Source organism: Globicephala melas, chromosome 20, assembly GCF_963455315.2.
Source record: "Globicephala melas chromosome 20, mGloMel1.2, whole genome shotgun sequence".
Lineage (NCBI taxonomy): Eukaryota > Metazoa > Chordata > Mammalia > Artiodactyla > Delphinidae > Globicephala > Globicephala melas.
In genome coordinates, this window is record NC_083333.1 from 20,113,614 (window position 1) to 20,133,141 (window position 19,528).

At 52.1% G+C, this 19,528-nt stretch overlaps 1 protein-coding gene across 11 annotated transcripts in view; it reads right to left on the reverse strand.

Annotated features, from left to right (window-relative positions):
- Window positions 1–19,003, reverse strand: part of MPRIP (myosin phosphatase Rho interacting protein) — a 133,207-nt gene extending 114,204 nt beyond the window's left edge. For all 11 annotated transcript variants that reach the window (XR_009560266.1, XR_009560265.1, XM_060290205.1 and 8 more), the window contains exon 1: window positions 18,789–19,003. Coding sequence is in view for 9 of the 11 variants with exons in the window: in XM_060290205.1 (XP_060146188.1) it covers window positions 18,789–18,911 (123 nt within the window). In the remaining 2 variants the exon portion in view is untranslated. The remainder of the gene's footprint in view (window positions 1–18,788) is intronic.
- Between the last annotated feature and the right edge of the window lie 525 nt (window positions 19,004–19,528).

Below are 19,528 nucleotides of genomic sequence, written 5' to 3' on the forward strand. Positions count from 1 at the left end.
GGGAAACCCCTAGATATTATTTTTTAAAAGGAAGGGAAGATGTTTGACTGCCCATGCATGCACGCCTTCTGATACAGCCTTGATCATTCCCAGCAGAAGATGAGGTTAGGGAACCCCTGTACTGCACTCTCCACCAACATGACCTAACAGTTCTGGGTAGTCAGTGTAAAGACCCCGGCCTGGGAGCCAGGAGGCCCAAGTTCAAGTCCTGGTTCCTTGACTTCATCACTGTGTAGCCCAGAACAAGACGCTACGGCTGTGAATCTCAGTTTCAACATCTACAATAAAAGGAAAATATATATATCCTTGCCATTAAAAAATTTTTAAATGACATCAGACACAAACACACACTGAGTCACTAAACAATCAATGCCTGAGAGTCAGGGACATAAATCCCAGCATCTACTCAGGCCCATGCACACAGCTGGTGTGTAGAGGCCAGCAGTGCTCAGGGGAATGAATCCCAAGTGTGAAGGGTAAGACTGTAGAGTATTCAAGGCCAGTCCAGATGGACCCCAGGACTCCTGACTCTGAGGGGAGGGGCAAAGCATGCAAACCCCACACAGGCTCCCGCACACAAGCCTGAACATATAACCTCCAAGCACAATGACCATCCCCATGAAAGTTCTTCAAGAAGAACAATCTCCAAGCAGCCTTGAAGAAGGATCCATACCTATGGGGGCCAGTATCCCAGCTTCGGGGAGATTCCTGGGGCAAAGATTTCTCTGGGCCCGATGTGGGGGGTTGAGGAGCTGCACTCAAGCATGAGGTGAGGGCAAATGGCCCTTTGGTAGAAGATTCACTGAAAGATCTATGGGCAGAAGGTGTGTAAATTGCAGCTAATATATCTTCTGTGGTTTTGAGGTTGGTTCCTTGACCTTCTTTTCCACAAAAGAGTTTCTGTGGAAACGCTTCCACACTCATAGCAAACAGGATGTATAATATTTTCTGCATTTCAATTCCAAAAGGAGAAACGATGCCTGGGTAGCAGCCGTCTGGCCATCTTTACAAGCTTGTAAATCATGGGAGATTCCAAGGTTGCCTGTCTCTTCTGGGATGTGTAGATGTTAAGTCAGTAAAAGGAAATGTGAGCAAATGTCCAAGTCAGTCGGAGGCCTTGCCCCCGCCAAAACCTCGCTGTGTCCTGGCCACCCAAAGACCACTTCATCCAAGCACACCGCAGAGGGAGGCCTGTCAGCGGAGCTTGTGCCCACCTGCCTGACCCACACCTGGGTTAGCACACACCTCTACAGGCCAGTAGGGCCAAGACCCCAGGAACGTGGGGCTTCTCTTTTAGGACAAACCCGTCAGGGCCAACCAGCGTCAGCCATCACTGCAGATCCCTCAAGAGGCCACACCAGGCTTCTCCTCCCAATGCCACGTGGACCAAACTGTGTTGGAACTCGTCTCTAAGCCTCATCCAAGGTGTCTCAATCAAGCCCTGGAGAATACTGTCCTATTGCTTTACAGACATTCAGTTCTAGACCCAAACTACATTCCTCCACGTGGGCACCACCTGCCAGCACGAGCGCCCAGGGCCTGTCATCTGCCTCTGAAAGTCAGGAGAGGACCGTCAGCTGCTGCGAAGATACGCACGATCGTGGGGCAGCCACCGTATGCAACTCAATGCCATCAGGGCCTAGGGCGAAGCCCAGCTTCCGAGAAAGGAAAGCATCAGGTATGTGGCCCTGAAGAAACACGTTCCCTCTGAGTGAGCACGTGGGAAGTCTGCTTGAAATGCCCATCGGTTTGCTCTGTTAGTCACAGCTGTCCCCACTGTCACCACAGCCAACGCTCACGCTCACGGCTTACGAGGCGAGTCACTGCTCCAGGCACTTCACATCATGTACCCTGTGCCACTCTTCCATTTCACATACAAGGAAACCACAGTGTCTAAGCAGGTGTGAGTCAAGGCCACCTGGCCCCATATCTTGCCTTTAACCTCTCGACACCGCCCATCAGTGAGCCACTCCCAAAAGTAAAGGCTGGTACTATCCCAGCAGGATGCACGTTCCCAAGTGGGTGACTCTCCTTGGGGGTCTAGTCCTGACCAGCACCTCACTCAGGGCCTCCCCTAGACATCCCTGCAGCTGAGGCCTGGGGCCTGTGTGTAGTGCCAATGCATGGTCCCCGTAAGGAGTTCACTAGAGGATGAACCTCCACAAACCACCCTTCATGAAGCCGCCCACCCAGCTTGGCCAGGCACTACGGGCTGTGAAGGCATTTGGGGAGTGGACAGAGACCATGGGGCTCTTCTCCAGAAGGAGGAGTCTTTCGTACCTGTGGATGAAAGACGTAAGTGTGAGCACAGGCTCCCACCTCCACCCAGAGAAAGTAGAGCCTCAAATGTAGAGTAACCCTGTACATTTATCATCCAAACTGGGATACTTTGGGGAATGAGTAGGGAGCCTACTAATTACACAAGGACATGTGGCCCAGAAGAAAGAAACTTACAAGAAATGCAGTTTACCCATCTTTGCTGTCAAATGTCAGGATGCCAAGACAACAAAGCCACTGAGAATACCCACAACGAGACAAAGACACAAAAACTGGAGCTAAGGGTAAGGAACTCAGCACCAGGGAGCACAAGGAGGGATCTGGGAGAGACCTCCGTGAGGAGCGAGCAAAGGCAACCTCAGAAATGGAGGTCAGGGGACATGCGACAGGGAGGCCGGCTGGCATGTGCAGAGGCCCACCCTTCCCTCCAGAGGCCGCCAAGCCTCACACACTGCCTCATGCCGCCCACCCGGCAGCATGTTATGGCGCGGGGTTCCAAGGGGAGAGGGCACACCCCCAAAATACCATAAGGCCCAGTGTCTTTGGGGGCCCCCTCCTCCAGAGCTCTAAACCTCGAGATAAAGTCCCACCCTTCAGCCAAATCAGAAGTAGCACTGGGTGGAGACAAAGACCATAAATACTTGGTGAAACAATGAACCGAACTCCAAATACAGTTATCTGATGGCCAGTTGCTTTCAGCACAGAACACGTCCACGCTGCTGCCACGCACTTGACCACGGCTGAGCCCCAAGCTGTGCATGCACAGACACGCACACGTGGGTGTAAGAGGGCGAGGCCAACACCATGCCCATCCAGCATGCTCCTGGGGGCCTGGGGTAACCAGGACAGAGCGCAGGATGGAGGTAGAATCTGAGGTGTTAGCTACTCATGGGTAGCAGATGTCAAACCAAAAATGACAAAAAGACAGGAAACAAAGATGTCAAATAAAGGTTTGGCAAAATGTGAATTACAGGGACTTCCCTGGTGGTGCAGTGGTTAAGAATCCACCTGCCGGGACTTCCCTGGTGGCGCAGTGTATAAGACTCCACACTCCCAGTGCAGGGGGCCCAGGGTTTGATCCCTGGTCAGGGAACTAGATCCCACGTGCATGCTGCAACTAAGAGTTTGCATGTCACAACTAAGGAGCCTGCCTGCTGCAGCTAAGACCCGGAGCAACCAAATAAATAAATAAAATATTAAAAAAAAGAAAAATCCACCTGCCAATGCAGGGGACACGGGTTCAAGCCCTGGTCCGGGAAGATCCCACATGCCACGGAGCAACGAAGCCCGTACGCCACAACTACTGAGCCTGCACTCTAGAGCCCGCGAGCCACACCTACTGAGCCCGCGCACCTAGAGCCCGTGCTCCACAGCAAGAGAAGCTGCTGCAATGAGAAGCCTGCGCACTGCAACAAAGAGTAGCCCCTGCTCACCACAACTAGAGAAAGCCCACAGGCAGCAACGAAAACCCAACGCAACCAAAAATAAATAAATTTTTTAAAAAAATATGAATTATAAGCACAAACCAAAAACGGGGGGGGGGCGGTGCGGGTAATAACTGTTTTGGTGTATTTTTGTAATAACTTACTTTTTTGAGATATAATTCACATACCATACAACTCACCCATTTAAAAGTGTACAAGTCAATGGTTTGTAGTGCATCCACCACCATAATCAAATCTATCCCAAAAAGAAGCCCTGTATACTTTAGCTATCATTCCCCACACACTCCCCGCTCCAGTCCCCAGCAACCACTAATCTGCTTTATGTCTCTACAGATTTGCCTAGTCTGGACGCTTCACATGAATGGAATCAGATAACACATGGTCTTTTGTGTCTGGCTTCTCCCACTGAGCGGATGTTTTCGACGGTCATCCATGCTGTAGTTGTTGGTTGTACCACACTCCTTTTCATGGCCAAGTAATATTCCATTGTGTGGATGGACCACATCTGTTTATTGATGACAGTGGGGTTGTTTCCCCCTTTTGGTGGCTGTGAACATTCATATCCAAGTTTGGTGACTGTTGTTAAAACTCCTTTAGGAGAGACCAAAGAGGTAAACACCACATGTCATGTGAAGTCTGAACAATCAGCTCTTCAAAAGCTGCAAAGGGAAAAGGGTTGAATGGGGTGCTGCAAGGGAGTCCTGAGAGGCTCCCTGAAAGCAGACTGGGGGGCAGCAGCCCCAAGTGCTCAGATCAAGCTCAAGCTGGAAGCCTCCACGTGCCGGCCACACACGGGCTGGACAGGGCGGGGCAACCAGTGCACAAGAAGGGAGGGGCAAAGAAATATTTCTTTAACAGAGGCCATACGATATAGTCACAGCAGAAACTGTGGTATAACTAAAAGGTCTAAGTCTATGGGGATATCTTCTCATCTAACATTAAAGATGCTGAAATTCCGGGACTTCCCTGAGTGTCCAGTAGTTAAGACTCCACGCTTCCAGTGCTTCCACTGCAGGGGGTGCGGGTTCAATCCCTGGTTGGGGAACTAAGATCCCACATGTCGTGAGGTGCAGCCAAAAATTTTTTTTAAAGAAAGACAACTAAATTCCTGCCAGCTACCAAATCCAAGGGGCAGGACCCGGCTAAGGAGCACTTTAACCCCAAACAGAAGAGGTAATTTTCCTCCTCCAAGGAAAATCCTGAGGGTTGATCCAAGCTTCTTCCCCCAAAATAGAATTTAAAAATCCCTATTGTGTCACCTGAGACCTCTGGGGGCCTCCGAGACTCTCATGAATCCCCTTCCCGCCAACATGCTTCAAGAGCGCAGGACTCGACTGACCGTCACTCCAAGAGCGAGGAATCCTAATCTCCCTCTCCACCCTGACTTCCCACCCAAGCCCCAACGCTGTGCCTCCAGGGTCTCGGAATGTGTCAAGCAGCACTAGGGGAAAAGAGTGAGGTCACCTTGCCTTCTGGCTGCCGAGCAAACCAGCGGCAGAGCCCAAGGAGGACTGCCTGCCCTGCTCCGCAGTCCTCAGCCACCTCTCACGCCACACATCACGGTGGCACCAGCCCCAGCACTGCAGGCTCCATCCTAAAACCTCCGGTCATCTCCACCCTCCCTCCTGAGAGCTGCAGAGCCTAGTGGGGAGATGTGACAGCAAAACAACTTCGCCAAGCCTCAGAATAAACATTCCCTGTGTGTCACGTTGAGTCCCCACCACATGCCGTGTGCCTTACCCACACTTTATTTATTCCACGGACAGCCCTTGGCAGCAGGAGGCAAGGGTGGCTGCTTATGCCTCCCGCTCCATCCTCTACCCACCCCAGCACTCTGAGCACCGCCTGGGGCTCTGCCCGTCCTGACAGACGTCCTCACTGCCGCTCCCATGGGGCATTCGGGGCCTTCAAGCAAATGGCCCAGCTTGAGCCAGACCAGTGGTCCTCAAAGGGATGGCCCTTTTAAGGGCGCCCTGAGACCCTTTTAAGGGGTCCATGAGCCAAAACTATTTTTACAAAAATACTAAGTCATCATTTGCCCTTTTTGCACTCATTCTTTCACTAGCATATAGGCTTTTCCAGAGGCTACACGACAGGATATCACAACAGATCATGTGCAAAAGATATGAGAATCCAACTGTCTTCCATTAAGATAGACGGTACAGAGATCTGCAAAGGTAAAATGATGCGACTCTTCTAAACAAAACTTTTTTTGTTTTGGGAAAGTTATTTTTCAGAATATACCTGTTATTTATGTGAACATGTAACAAGTTTATTTTATTTTTTAATGAATTAATAAAATTTTTAAAATGTCTCGTTTTAATTTCTCATACAGTTAAATACCATTGGATGTAACCGACATAAACAAAAGCCCTTTGAAGACCTCAGTAATCAAAAGCATAAAGGGGCCCAAAAACAACAACTCTGGGAACCACTGACCTAGCCAGCCGCCCCACCCCCAGCCCAGCCCGTCCTCAGATCAGCCCTCCTGGTTCTCGGGGGCCCTGCTCACACGCTGGCTCTGTCAGCCCAAACACACAAGCCTTCAGGTCTGTCTCCAGGTCTCCACACAGAGTCCTTTCTCCTCAACAGCACTATCTTAACGGGTCGCATCTCATACCAGACTTGCTCCCAGCAGCTGCCTTAAGGTCCATCTGGAACTGGAAGACTCCTGCACACATCTGGGCAGGGAGACCTTCCTCTCGAGAGGCGAGCCTCTGCATGGAGAGGAAGTCTGCAGAGGGGGCTGGGCCCAACAACGGGGCAACACCTACTTGTGGTCCCCTCCCCTGGATCCCAGCATCTGGGAGGCTGACACAGCAGAAACACCAGCACCTCGAACATTCAGCAGGAAGGCTGCACCTATGCTGTACACACACGCCACTGAAGTTCTTCCGTATATATCAAATATTTCATTCTATTAACAAATTTTAATGCAAGGGTTAGAGTCAATCAGTGGTTTTCAAACAGTGCTTCAGGGCCACTGCAGACCATGGGGTGGGGCAGGCGGCTGGAGAACCATCCCTTCCCCCCTCCGGGGACTTCACATGGGCAAGTTCCGCGTTCCATTTCAAGGGGCTCCATGCTCCATGGCTAAAGAAATAAAGTTTGAAAACTGGTAATAAGAGTAGTAAACAGGGGCTTCCCTGGTGGCGCAGTGGTTGAGAGTCCGCCTGCTGATGCAGGGGATGCAGGTTCGTGCCCTGGTCTGGGAAGATCCCACATGCCGCGGAGTGACCGGGCCCGTGAGCCATGGCCGCTGGGCCTGCGCGTCCGGAGCCTGTGCTCTGCAGCGGGAGAGGCCAGAACAGTGAGAGGCCCGCGTAACGCAAAAACTAAAAGTAAAAATAAAAAGTAGTAAACAGGCCAGATCCGGTCGGAGACTGGCTCTCAGCAGCTCCTCCGTACCTCACCACCCTGGGGTGCACCGGTGTCTCCCTACACGGCCTGGCCTTCAGCTCCCACGCCCCCTCGGCCCTCTTCCCCACAACTCTGAAGCCCCAGCTTAGCTCCTTCTCGGCAGCTAGGCTGATACTCAGGAGGGAGCAGAGCTCCAGGTGGCTCGGCCAGCCCTGTACACGGGCTCAGCGCCTCTGCCACAGACCCCAGGTCCCCATCCCAGGCTCCTCCACCCGCCCAGCGCCGTATCTGCCCGCCCACCCCACAGTCCGCAGTGCTGAGGTCTGGCTTAATGTGCCGCTTCCCAACGCGGCTCACAACAGAATTCCACAGGACCCAACAATTCCTCCCCTGGTCTCCACCTAGAAGAGCTGAAAGGAGGGTTAGACAGAAGTGTGCATGTGGGTGTTCACAGCAGCACTAGTCACAACAGCCAGAAGGCAGGACAGCCCAAGGGTCCATCTACAGACAAAGAGATAAACAAGATGCGCTATGCCACATAATGCAATACTCGGCCAGAAACAAGCAGTGAACACAGGTTCATGCTACCACATGAACCCTGAAAACATGCTCGGTGCAAAAAGCCAGACAAAAGGGGCCACAATTTCTACGATTCCATTTTGGTGAAATTTCCAAAAGAGGTAAATCCATAGGGAAGAAAAGCAGATTGGTGGTTGCTGAGGATGGGGGTGGGGAGTGGAGCCTGACTCTTCGATAGTAATGGCGTGTTCTTCTGGGGTGATGAGATGTGTTAAATTACAGACTGCTGGTGAATTTAGCACATTGTGAATGTGCTAAACGCAACTGAACAGTACACTTCATTTATTTATTTATTTTTGGTTGCGTTGGGTCTTTGTTGCTGCACGCCAGCTTTCTCTTGTTGCAGCAAGCGGGACTACTCTTTTGGTGTGCAGGTTTCTCACTGTGGTGGCCTCTCTTGTTGTGGCGCACGGGCTCTAGGCACGCGGGCTTCAGTAGTTGTGGCGCACGGGCTCAGCAGTTGTGGCGCATGGGGTTAGTTGCTCCGTGGCATGTGGGATCTTCCCGGACCAGGGCTCAAACCTGTGTCCCCTGCATTGGCAGGCGGATTCTTAACCACTGCGCCACCAGGGAAGTCCTGAACTGTATGCTTCAAAGTGATTAATTTTACGTTCCATGAATTTTACCTCAAAAAACCAAGAACAAACAAAAACCCACACGCAGACCTCACTAGATCTCAGGCCTAGAGACGGGAGGGCACGAGGCCGCCGGCCTGCTGGCCATCCTCCCTCCCACGCCCCAGCTCAGCTGCCCACTCACCCCTCTGCCCACACACATGCCCTGCAAGCCCAGCCCATGCCCAGGGCTCCTCCCTGGACAGCAGCAGCTGCAGGAAGAGGGGAAAGGGACACTTTAGAAAGCCCCTTCCCTGTTTGGGCTTGACAAGGAGCCGATGGCCGTGGGATTTCTGGAACATGACGCCACTTGTGGCAAAGGGAGGAATGCTAGAGAATGCGTGGGGACAAATTTCTGAGGCAACGGCTTTGCAGGAAAAATATCACACCCTGTCCCTCAAAAAGCTGTGCTTCCTATAAAGTAACAGGTAGGACAGGAAAGTCCAATGGAAGGAAAAAAAAAAAGAGACAGGAAATTTAACAAGTTCAGCCCCAGCCTCATCCTCCAGCCCCACCCTTCCCAGCACATATACCCCTGGCAGGGCAGCCCCTGGCTGCTGGACACGAGGGGCCAAGGGACACACACAGCTAGAGATCTAAGGTCCAGAAAGCCTACTTGAGCCCACCCAGGTCCACAAGGGGAACAGTGGGAGGAGGCCAAGTCAGACTATCTGGGTTTGCGTCCCACCTCTGCCACTTGCTATGTCACCCCCGGGACAAGTTCTAGGACCTCTTTCCATCTCAGTTTTCTTATCTCTCTACTTCATAAGGCTGTTATGAATATAAATGAGTTAACAGTGGCCTGGCACACAGCAGTTATTGTTAGCTATGAATGCCACCACTGACCACTGCCACAATAAATAATCTCAGAGCACGTCAACTGCTCCTTCGATTTAAGTATAGAAAGCCACACCAGACAAGGCTGCATGGCCAGCTCGCTGGCCCACTTCCCAGGAAGATCCTCTAAGCTCACAGGGTTTCTAGGAGGGAAGGGAGACGTGGGGATGAGAGTCAACGGGCTGTGTGCCAAGATGGCATCTGCCTGTTAGAAGAGCTTGCTCACAGGCTCTCGCAAGGAGCCACATCTGCTTGTTTAGACCCCACGGAACGCTCCACCCCCTGGAAGAGTGTGTGATCTGTAAAGGATGTGGGACAGCAGGGGAGGAAGCTGGAGAACCCACCTGCCAGCTGAAGTGAGTTAATCAATGCTGGCGACCAAAGGGCCTGGCCAGACCTCCTGCTCACTGCCCAGTGATTCAGGACTGGGCCCGGGCTGCTCTCTACCCGCCTCTGCCCATTTCCCCCAGGCCCACGGGCAAGAAAACTTGGATTCCCAGACAACTGCTCCCAGGGACACCAGCAGGATAAGCAGCTTCTCTTAACCCTCTCCCACCTTGCTGACGGCCACTCAGACACTTCCATGCACAGTGACTTCTGAAATCGGGATGTGCCACTGCCATTCACGGGACGTGCACTGTGCACTTCTCTGGGCTTGGCAGGTGCTCGGGGTGGCTGTCACGCTGGCTGCTGGCCTCTGGAGCAGCCCACACCCTCTAATGGTAAGTCTCAGCCTGATGGTACCTGGCCTCTTCGCTTTTTTTGGAGGGGGACCACGCTGCACGGCCTATGGGATCTTAGTTCCCTGACTAGGGATCGAACCCATGCCCCCTGCAATGGAAGTGCAGAGTCTTAACCACTGGACCACCAGGGAAGTCCCGACTCTTCGCTTCTTATACTCTAAAAATTCTTCAAATCAGTTCACTCTTTACACTTAAACATGTTCTGAAAATCAAACCCACATAAGGAAACCCACAAGGCCCTTCCAATCCCTCGGGGCTGAAGTGGGGAAGCTGCTAGGGTGATGCCAAGCAGCTCGCAGGAGAGTAGGCGGCCTGGGCCCCTGCCCTGTGGGCACAGGGCAGACAGAAAGAGAGTCTGAGGGCCAGCCATCCCACGTGCTAGCACCTCGCCACAGAGGTGGCTCCCCTCTCTGGGTCAGTGCTGATGAAACGAACCCCGTATACTGAGCGCCCACTACACACCCAAGCATTCACAGATTTGGCACTCTTGCTATTTCCTGCATCTTCCACCATCCTCACAGGCGCCCACAGACATGAATCTTGTTGCAGCCCCCGTTTTCAGACGAGGGATGCAGACTCTTAAATTCTGAGTAAGTTGCTCAAGCAGCATAAGACCCAAATCTGAGCTGAAAGCCCCCTCCCTCAACCCTCCCATTCCCTTACCTGAGCACGTGTAACTGTGTCAGATTTCTAGGTCAGGGCGGTCCCTAAGCGGAAGACCCGCCAGCCCCAGGTAGACAGGCTCTGAGTGCGGCACCCGGGAGACCTGGACTCTTTCTCTGGTTCAGCTGGGACTCCCAGCAGCTGCTCCCCCGCCCAGCCCCTTTAGCTGTGGGCCAGGATACTAGGAGGGGAGAGACGGGACCGCAGGTGCACATGGAGTCTCCCCGGTCTGCCTGTTCCAACCAGTGTTTTAGGACCTAGGGATCAAGGACACAACTACTTCCTGATTCTGAACCCCTCAGGGGAAAACAGTGCTTCCTGTTCAGGGCTGCACCAAAGGTGTGGTCACTGCAACAGGCCAGCAGCCTGTCCAGGGGACATGAGACACCCCAAGGCTGAGATGTTAGGACCTGCAGGAGGACCTGTAAAATGCTCTGCCTGCCCCATGAGCCCCCAGCAACCAAGGAATTCAAGTCAGGGTAAGGCCCTGTTTCTGACAGCAAAGGTTAATGCATGTTAGCAGACACAGGGAGGGCCAAGAAAAACTTTGAAAAAACCCACACTGGCCTTCCTGTGACCTAGGCTGCACCTCCCTGGGTCTCAGTGGCTCCACCTGCTAATGGGGACAATCCTTCACCTGCTCAAGGGTGGGGGGATCCCCCAGCCCCTCAGGCCCCTCCTCCCGGGGGAAGGAATTAGAGCTCCATTAAACAGCTCTAACTCAGCTTGCAATACCCCAGCCTCCTACTGAAACAGTACCACGTTAACAAGTCAAAGCGGCCTTGCCAGGAGGAGGGAGGGCAGGTTCCCGGCCGCACGAAGGCTGGTGTGTGAACCATGTGGCACACAGCCCCATCCGCAGGCAGCTCCATGACCTAGGGCAGGCACCCAACCTCTCTGAAACTCGACGTCCCCTACACTCCACAGGTGGCCATGTTGCCACCAGCCCTGCTCGCCTCCCCAGCCGCCGGCGGTGGCAGGAAGTCACAGTACACACAACACCTGATCCAGTGCGAAGCAGGCTCAGGAGGACTCCACAGGCCCGTCCACTCATTCTCACCGCGAGCTGCCCCAAGCACTGGGCAGGAGACCGTCCAGCGCAGCACACACACCAAGCTGAGCGAGGAGAGGAAGGAGCTGGAAGGGTTACAGACTCCAGGCAAGAACCAGGCTGTGGTTTCATGTGAACTAGGATGACCCTGACTGAGAAAACCAGCAAGTGGTTTGGAAGATTCTAGTTCCAGGCTTCAGAAACAAAATGGCAGCGAATCAATCCTCTGGCTCTCTCGCCCCCAAAGGAAGTGACAGTATAATGGGAGTCGTGGGGATGGGCATTCAGGGGTCCCATCCCAGGGCAGCTGAGAAAGAGCTGCAGACAATTTCACAGAGCCCTCAGCTGCTCAAACTGAAGGGACCACGAAATCTAGGGCAGAGTTTTCAAACCTGCCCCTCGCAGACCTCAGAAATGACTGGAGGTCCCATGGGTGGGACACAGATGGCTGAGAGGCCAAGCTCTGACCCCGTGTCGCCCAGAACAGTGTCACTTTTTCTGTTTCATACACAATATTTCTGTACGAGATTCCTTTGAGTAAAAGGCCCCGCAATTTAAAGTTTGAAAACCACTGACCTGGTCCAACCATGTCGTTTCAGATGAGAAAGTGATGCTTGGAGAGTGAGTTTCCAAGGATAAACGAAAAGCCTGTTTTCTCAGATTAAATGCTTCGAAATTGGCACCCAGTGCTCACCACGCCTCCCTGTGTGCCTCGCTCCCCCACAGGACGAGGATGTGGGCAGTAGGATATTACTCCCCTCTTGTCTCTCTTCCCTGATTGCAATGCTCTCTCCTCTCCTTCAAGTCTAGCTGGCAGCTTGGGAACAATTTAAAGATAAATATTCCAAGTCAAATTTATTTCAGCTACACAACATCAGGGTCCTAGTGATCAGGTGAGAGCAGATCTGTTCCCCACAGGAGAGACCGTCAGCATGCTTCTTGGAATATTAATTACCAAACGGGGTTCAGGAGTCTCCATCCATCCCATTAGTGGACACTCCCTGTGTACAGAACGTGGGCACCTGCTTTACAGGTGGGAAACCGAGGCCGGGAGAATGTAAGTAACCTTTCTGGGTCACACTGCCACGTCTGTGCCAAGAACAGAACACAGGTCGTCGACTGTAGTCCTTCTGCGTGGCAAGGGCACAGGAACTCAGAAAGAAAGGTCAAGTAGCAGGCTAGAACACAGGGAAAAAGGCAGCTAGGATACAGCGGCAAAACACTCAGCAAATACAAAGGGTTGTGCAGAATGCAGTCACCACGTCCTGACATGTGCCTGGAGGGACATGTAAGCCTGTCCCCACCCCCCCACCCCGGGCTCTCATTCACTCCCCACAGCATAGGTCCACTAAGCCCTGACCAGCAAACACCCTTCTCTCTTCTGCCCTGCAGGGAGTAGGGATCAGAGCCCCAGAGCTCTAAAACACAGTAAAAGGAGTCACCAAAAAAGAAGTGACATTCAAAGAAAGAACCCCCTGAAGTTGGCAAAAAGACATCAAGAGGGGGATGCAAACAGGAGTAACAGCACGAGAGAGCCAACATTCCAGGAATCCGAATGCAGGCCAAGGAGAAAAACCCACAAGCGCAGCCTTCCCACCCTGGACTTCCCCCAAGGGTCTCAGGCCAGGCCACTGCAGCCAGAGCCGCCCATCCACCACTGTAGGCGCCAGCCACACGTGGCTACCGAGCACTGGGAAAGTGGCTAGTCCGGACCAAAGGTGCTGTAAAGGTAGAAGTGTATATAACAGCCTCGTTACATGTTGAAATGATAATATTTTGGATACGTTAAATAAAACGTAACGTTAATTTCACCTGTTTCTTTTTACTTTTTAAATGTGGCAACTAGACAATTTTAAATTACATATGTTGCTCGCATTACACTTCTATTGGACAGGGCTGGTCTAACCCAGGGGGGTTGGCAAGCTATGTATGCTCGTTCCATTGACCAAATCTAGCCCATTGGCTATTTTTTTAAGGTCTCAAAACCAAGAATGGTTTTTACATTTTCCAAGAGTTATATAAGTACCTAATTAAATTCCTCGATTTTTCCTATGGGCCTGCAAAGCCTAAAATATATACTATCTGGCCCTTTAAGAAAAAATTTGCCAATCCCTCGTCTAGACTCTAGAAACAATCAGATATTCACTCCAATGACACAAGGAGCAGGGGGCAGGTTTGGAATTTGTGTGTGTGTGTGATTTTTGCACGTTTATTTTTTTAACTGAGATAAAATTCACATCACATAAAATTAACCACTTTAAAATGAATAATTCAGTGGCATTTAGTAATTTCCTCATGTTATATAAACAGCATCTCTATCTAATTCTAAAACATTTCATTACCCGAAAACAGAACCCCAACCCCATCAGCAGGCACTCCCCATTCGCCCCTTACCAGAACCTTGGCAACCACTAACTTGCTTTCTGTTTTTACAGATTTACCTGTTGTAGACATTTCATATAAGTGGAATCATACAGTATGTGACCTTTTGAGTCTGATTCTTTTCACTTAATATCATGTTTCTGAGGGTCCATCATGTTGTAGCATGTCTCAGTACTTCATTCCCTTTTATGACTGAATGATATTCCATTGTATGGATTAGACCACAATTTGTTTATCTATTCATCCACTGATCAATATTTGGGTTGTTGCTACTTTTTAGATATTGTGAATAGCGCTCTTACAAACATATGCATAAAACTATTTGTTTGAATACCTGTTTTCAATTCTTTTGGGTATATGCTAGCAATGCAATCACTGAGTCATACGCTAATTGTTCTGATGAACTGCCAAACTGACTTCCACAGCGGCTGTACCATTTTACATTCCCACGAGCAATGCACAAGGGCTCCAATTTCTCCACATTTTCACCACACTTAATACTTCCCCTTTTCTACTAAAGCCATCCTAGTAGGTGTGAAGTAGTACCTCATTATGGTTTCAATTTGCATTTCCCTAATGACTAATGATGATAACCATCTTTTCATGTGCTTATTGGCCATTTGTAAGGTCTGGAACTTCTGACACACCCCTTGCCAAACTACCTACCAATCTGTGAATAATCACAAATCTTCTAAAAAGGGTGGGCATGGAATCTTCCCATTGTTTCTGAGATGAATGTTAAGTCAAATAAAGAAGTTCCATACCATGGAACTTCTAAGAAAGTCACAGGAACAAAGGGAAATGATGAAATGATTGACTGAAATGACTGATGAAATGATTCACTGAGGCCAACTCCTGGCCCACCCACCTCTATGTCTGGGATTCCTACACCAAGGCCCCAGCAGTCCCAGCAGCGGAGTATGGACACAGCAAGGGGCAGAATTAGACCAGGAGGGCTGAGGGGGGACAAAGAAGGACTGAAGAGCTGGGAAAGATCAAGACCAACCTGCTCATTCTCCAGGAGGGAGAAACAACCCAGCCAAGGTCCCACAACAAAACAACGCTAGACCAGGGACTAGAACTGAAGTTTGGTACTCCTTCCACAAAAAGTGATTCCTAATAGTGCACGAGTCAGCAGAAGAATGAGACATCATGTCAGGTCAATACCCACCAGGAACCCTGGCTGGGATGAGGACCTGGAAGCCAAGAACCCTAGTTCCAGACCTGCTGCTCTGCTCCCTCTATTCTCATTTCACTCTACACAGCCTCCTGAGTGACTCCATTCACTCCCATGACATCAGAATTCCCACCTGGTCCCCACCCCTCCTCCAGCTCTAACCGCCTACTGCCTTAAGTGGGTGATTCCACCTAAGGACCAAATTGGACCTCTACCTCCTCCAAGTCAAACTTACCACACTATTTTTACTCCTCCCCGCTCCCTCAAATCTACTCCAAATCTGCTATTCTCAACTGCCGTTAAGGGTACTTTTATCCACACAGGTTTCCTCAATCCCCACTCCGATCAACTGCCAATATCCTGTCCCTGGTGTCTGACGACTCCTTTCCCTCCTGGCCAGCACTGACCTAGAGAAGACCTTTACTGACATTTAATTGGACTTCTTCAAGAGCATCTATTAGAACTTCTGCCTTTAGCCAGAATTATCTTCCTAAAACACAAATCCAATGGATTAAAAAGCTAAGCACAGGAAATTCCCTGGAGGTCCAGTGGTTAGGACTCCACGCTTTCACTGCCAAGGGCCTGGGTTCGATCCCTGGTCAGGGAACTAAGGTCCCACAAGCCATGCGGTGCAGCCAAAAACCAAACGAACAAGCAAAGCTAAGCATAAAAATAACTATAAAAGAACTAAGAAAAACATCAGAGACTATTTTATAACATTGGAAAGAACACCTTCATAAGAATGAGAATAAAACTACAAACTATAAAGAAAAACATGGGAATTAAACTGTCATATTTAAAACTACCACATGAGAAAGAGAAATGACCATACAATTAAAGACAATGTATGACAGGTGCCAGATTAACGTCTAGAGCAGGAGTCGGCAAACCATGGCTCACAGGCCGATCCTGCCAGCTACCTATTTTTGTAAATAAAAGTTTCACTGGAAAGAGCCATACCCCTTAGTGTATGTCTTGTATACAGCAACTTCACACATCGGCTTTTGTGCTACAATGGCAACGCTACGTAGTAGCCACTAAGATCTTATGGCCCACGAGGCTGAAATATTTACTATCTGACCTTTAGGAAAAGTTTGTGGACCGCTGACCTAGGGTATATACAGAAGCTCCTACAAATCAATGGTGGGGGGGCCCTAACCCGATAGAAAAATGAGCAAATAATATGAAAATCCACGAAAGAACAAAATATATTCAATAAATATTACTAAAAGAGGCTTAATCTCACTGGTAACTAGGGAAATTATTAAAGAATTAAATAATTTGATAATACCCAATCCTGGCAATGGTATGATACAGCCTTTTTTGGAAGACAATTTGGTGATTATCTGTAGAAAAAAAAAAATTTAATGCACTTGATGTCAACCTAGCTATTCTATTTTTACGTATCTGCCCCCAGAGAAATACTTGCTTTCGTGCGTGCACGCACATGCATTCTCGCGCTCTCTCTCTCTCTCTCTCTCACACACACACACACACACACACACACACACACACACACAAAAGCAGTTAGAAAGCTGTTCGTTGAGGCATTCACTGTCTATAATGACAAAACCTGGAAGTAACCTTGCTGTCCACCAATAAGGGAATGGTTAAACTATGGTACATCCCTGATGGTACAATATATCCCTGATGGTACAATGTGCAAAAAACAAGTTTGGTATATTGATATGTATTACCATGAAAATGGCTATAAAACATCATTAAGCAGAAAAAACAAAATATATTTCAGAGCAAAAACGCACATACAGTTTAGGTTTAAATAGGTTTTTTAACTGTACTTGAGTCTGCACGTATGCAGAGAAATGCATAGGAGAAGGACTAAAGGATAAATGCCTTAAAGAGGAGGTGGCCTCAATGATCACTGATCTATCTTCCAGCCTTGATGGTCTAAAATAAGCTCAGGGTGGGAGGGGCAACAGGAAGCAGGGGCTTGAAGGAGACTGATGGGAACCGATTGGCTGAGGTTTTCTAATGGAGCCATGAGGATGAGAGTAAGAGGCTGGGGGAGGGCCGGATGCAGGGAGCAGCAGCTAAGGCTGCTGGCAACAGCCCTGAGTCTCCCTCCGTCTCTCTTCAAAAACAGTTTCTTCCTGAAAGATCCCAAGAGGTAGAAGGCTGGCCTAGTCTCTCCCAGCACAAATAACCCCACTCATTTCAGAAACGACCATTCCACTTGTGCCCTGGAGGGCCCAGGCCTATTTCAAAACCCACAATTCAACTGTGAATACAGTGCAAGATTAAGGTACTTTTAAATTTGTGACATCCCCCTCCCCACCAAATCCAATTAATAATCAGCATTTTAAAAACAGACTCAATTCAAATATGCAGATTCCACTCTAATTCATCTAAGTTTAAGAATCGGAAAACAAGCCCTAGGAGGTGTAAACACCCAATTTAGGCAGCTGCCTGGAATAACCAGAAAACTCTCTCAGAATAACCCTTGCCAAACCAGAAACTTCCTAAATCCAAGCTTACTGTTCTGTAGGTGATTCCTGTTCATTTGTTTTTTAAACTGCAAGAAGAAAAAGTTTCATACGATGTCATGCCTTGCTTTTCACAACAGCCTAGGGAGGCAGGAGAGCCAGGGATCCCTGCTCCCAATTTACAGAGAAGGAAAATAAACTATAACGAGGCAAAGGGACTTGTTCAAGGTCACGCAGCTGCAAGTGATAGCCAAGCCTAGAAGTTCAGTCCCCTGACTCCTGGTCCAGGACCCTCATGGCCACATGAACTGCTTCCCAGGGCAAGGCGTCCAGTGGAGAGGAGAGCATCTCCCTCAGAAGCCCACCACAGCCCGGCACACCACCAGGACACGGACCCTGCCGTCCTAACGCTCTGACTCCGCAGCCCTGGGTGCGGGGTGAAGCTCTGGGTCTCGGGTACCAGAAGTTTCTTTCTGGCCACTGGGGAAGGCAGCCGGTCCCAGGCCGTCACCCCTGCCCTGCCACCCACTCGGCCGACCGTGTAAACACTTCGCAGCAAGAGAAACGGCCAGGCCAGTCCACTCCAAAGCAGCGTGTCGGTGGAAGGAGCGCCCACGACGAAGTCAGCTGGGCTGGAACGGGAAGGGGCTCCCGGCCTCGCGCAGAGGGACCAAGGGAAGCTCGTGGCGGCTGGGGGGACGGAGGCTTGGGGGGGGGACGGAGGCTGGGGAGAGGCCGGGGGTGGGGGGGGGCGGGGCCGGCCAGGAAAGCGAGAGTGCCCGCGCGGGGCCGCAGAGCCCAGCTCCGGAAGGGCCGGCCGGGCCCAGGATCCGCGCCGGGGCACGCGGGACGGCCCGGCGCCGCGCTGTGGGCGGGTTTCCGCCGCCAAAGCGTGCGAAACCCCCCAGGGACGAGGGACAGAGACTCGGCCGGGAGCGGCGACCCTGGGGGCGGGGAGGCCGTGCGAGCCCCTCCCCCGCCGGCGGCCCCGGGTCGCGGCCCAGAGCGAGACCCGGACCCAGGCCGCCCCCGCCCGGTGGCCGCCGGTGGGAGAGGGCGCGGAGCCGGGCGGCCGAGTGTGGCCCCGCGCTTTGTTCCCGCGCTCGGCCGGGCGCCTCGAGACGCCGAAACGCATGAGTCACCGGGCGGCGAGCGGAGGGCGCCGCTCAGTCCCGCGGGCGCCGCTTTGTCCGCCCCGCCCGTGCCGCCCGCTCACCTGCGTCAGGTCCTCGTCGTTGAGCAGATGCGACTCGCGGGGCTTGAAACAGTTCTGACACTTGCTCTTGTTGAAGATGTTGGCCTGGAATTTCCTGCACGGGTTCTCCTTGGCCGCCGACATGGCCGGGAACGGGCTCAGGCCGGGCACCGCCGCATCCCCGGCCGCCGCCTCCAGCCGCGCACGCAGGCCGGCGCCTCACAGAGCGCGCGGCCCCCGCCGCCCGCCCGCGCCGCCGCCGCCGCCGCCGCCGCCCGCCGGTCCCGGGCCCATGGACGCGGCCTCGCGCGCCCACTCCCACTCCCGCCGCCGCCCCGCCGATCCCCGCGCTCGGTGCCCGCACCGCCCTCGGCCGCAGCGAAGGGGAGCGGAACGCCGGGCGCACTCCAGGGCGGCAGGCGCGCGCGAGGGAGCGACAGGCCAGCGCGCGGGGCGTGGCGGTGCGCGGGGCGGGGCCGCTTCCCGGCGCGATCGGCGGCCCGGCGGGTCAATGGCAGCGACGCGTCCTGGCTAACAAAGAAACCCCCTGGCCAATGGGAGCCGGGGGTGGGACAAAAGGCGGCCAGGCGCAAGGTAACTTGTGTAGGCGAAGTAAGGCGGGGCGTGGTGGGGAGTTCAGGCTTGGTGGACGGGCGCGCGGCCGCCGGTCCTGACAGCTGCGTGGGCGGGGCCTGCGGGAGGGGGGGCGCGGCCTGCGGGAGGGGCGGGGCCTGCAGGCGGGGCGGGGCCTGCAGGCGGGG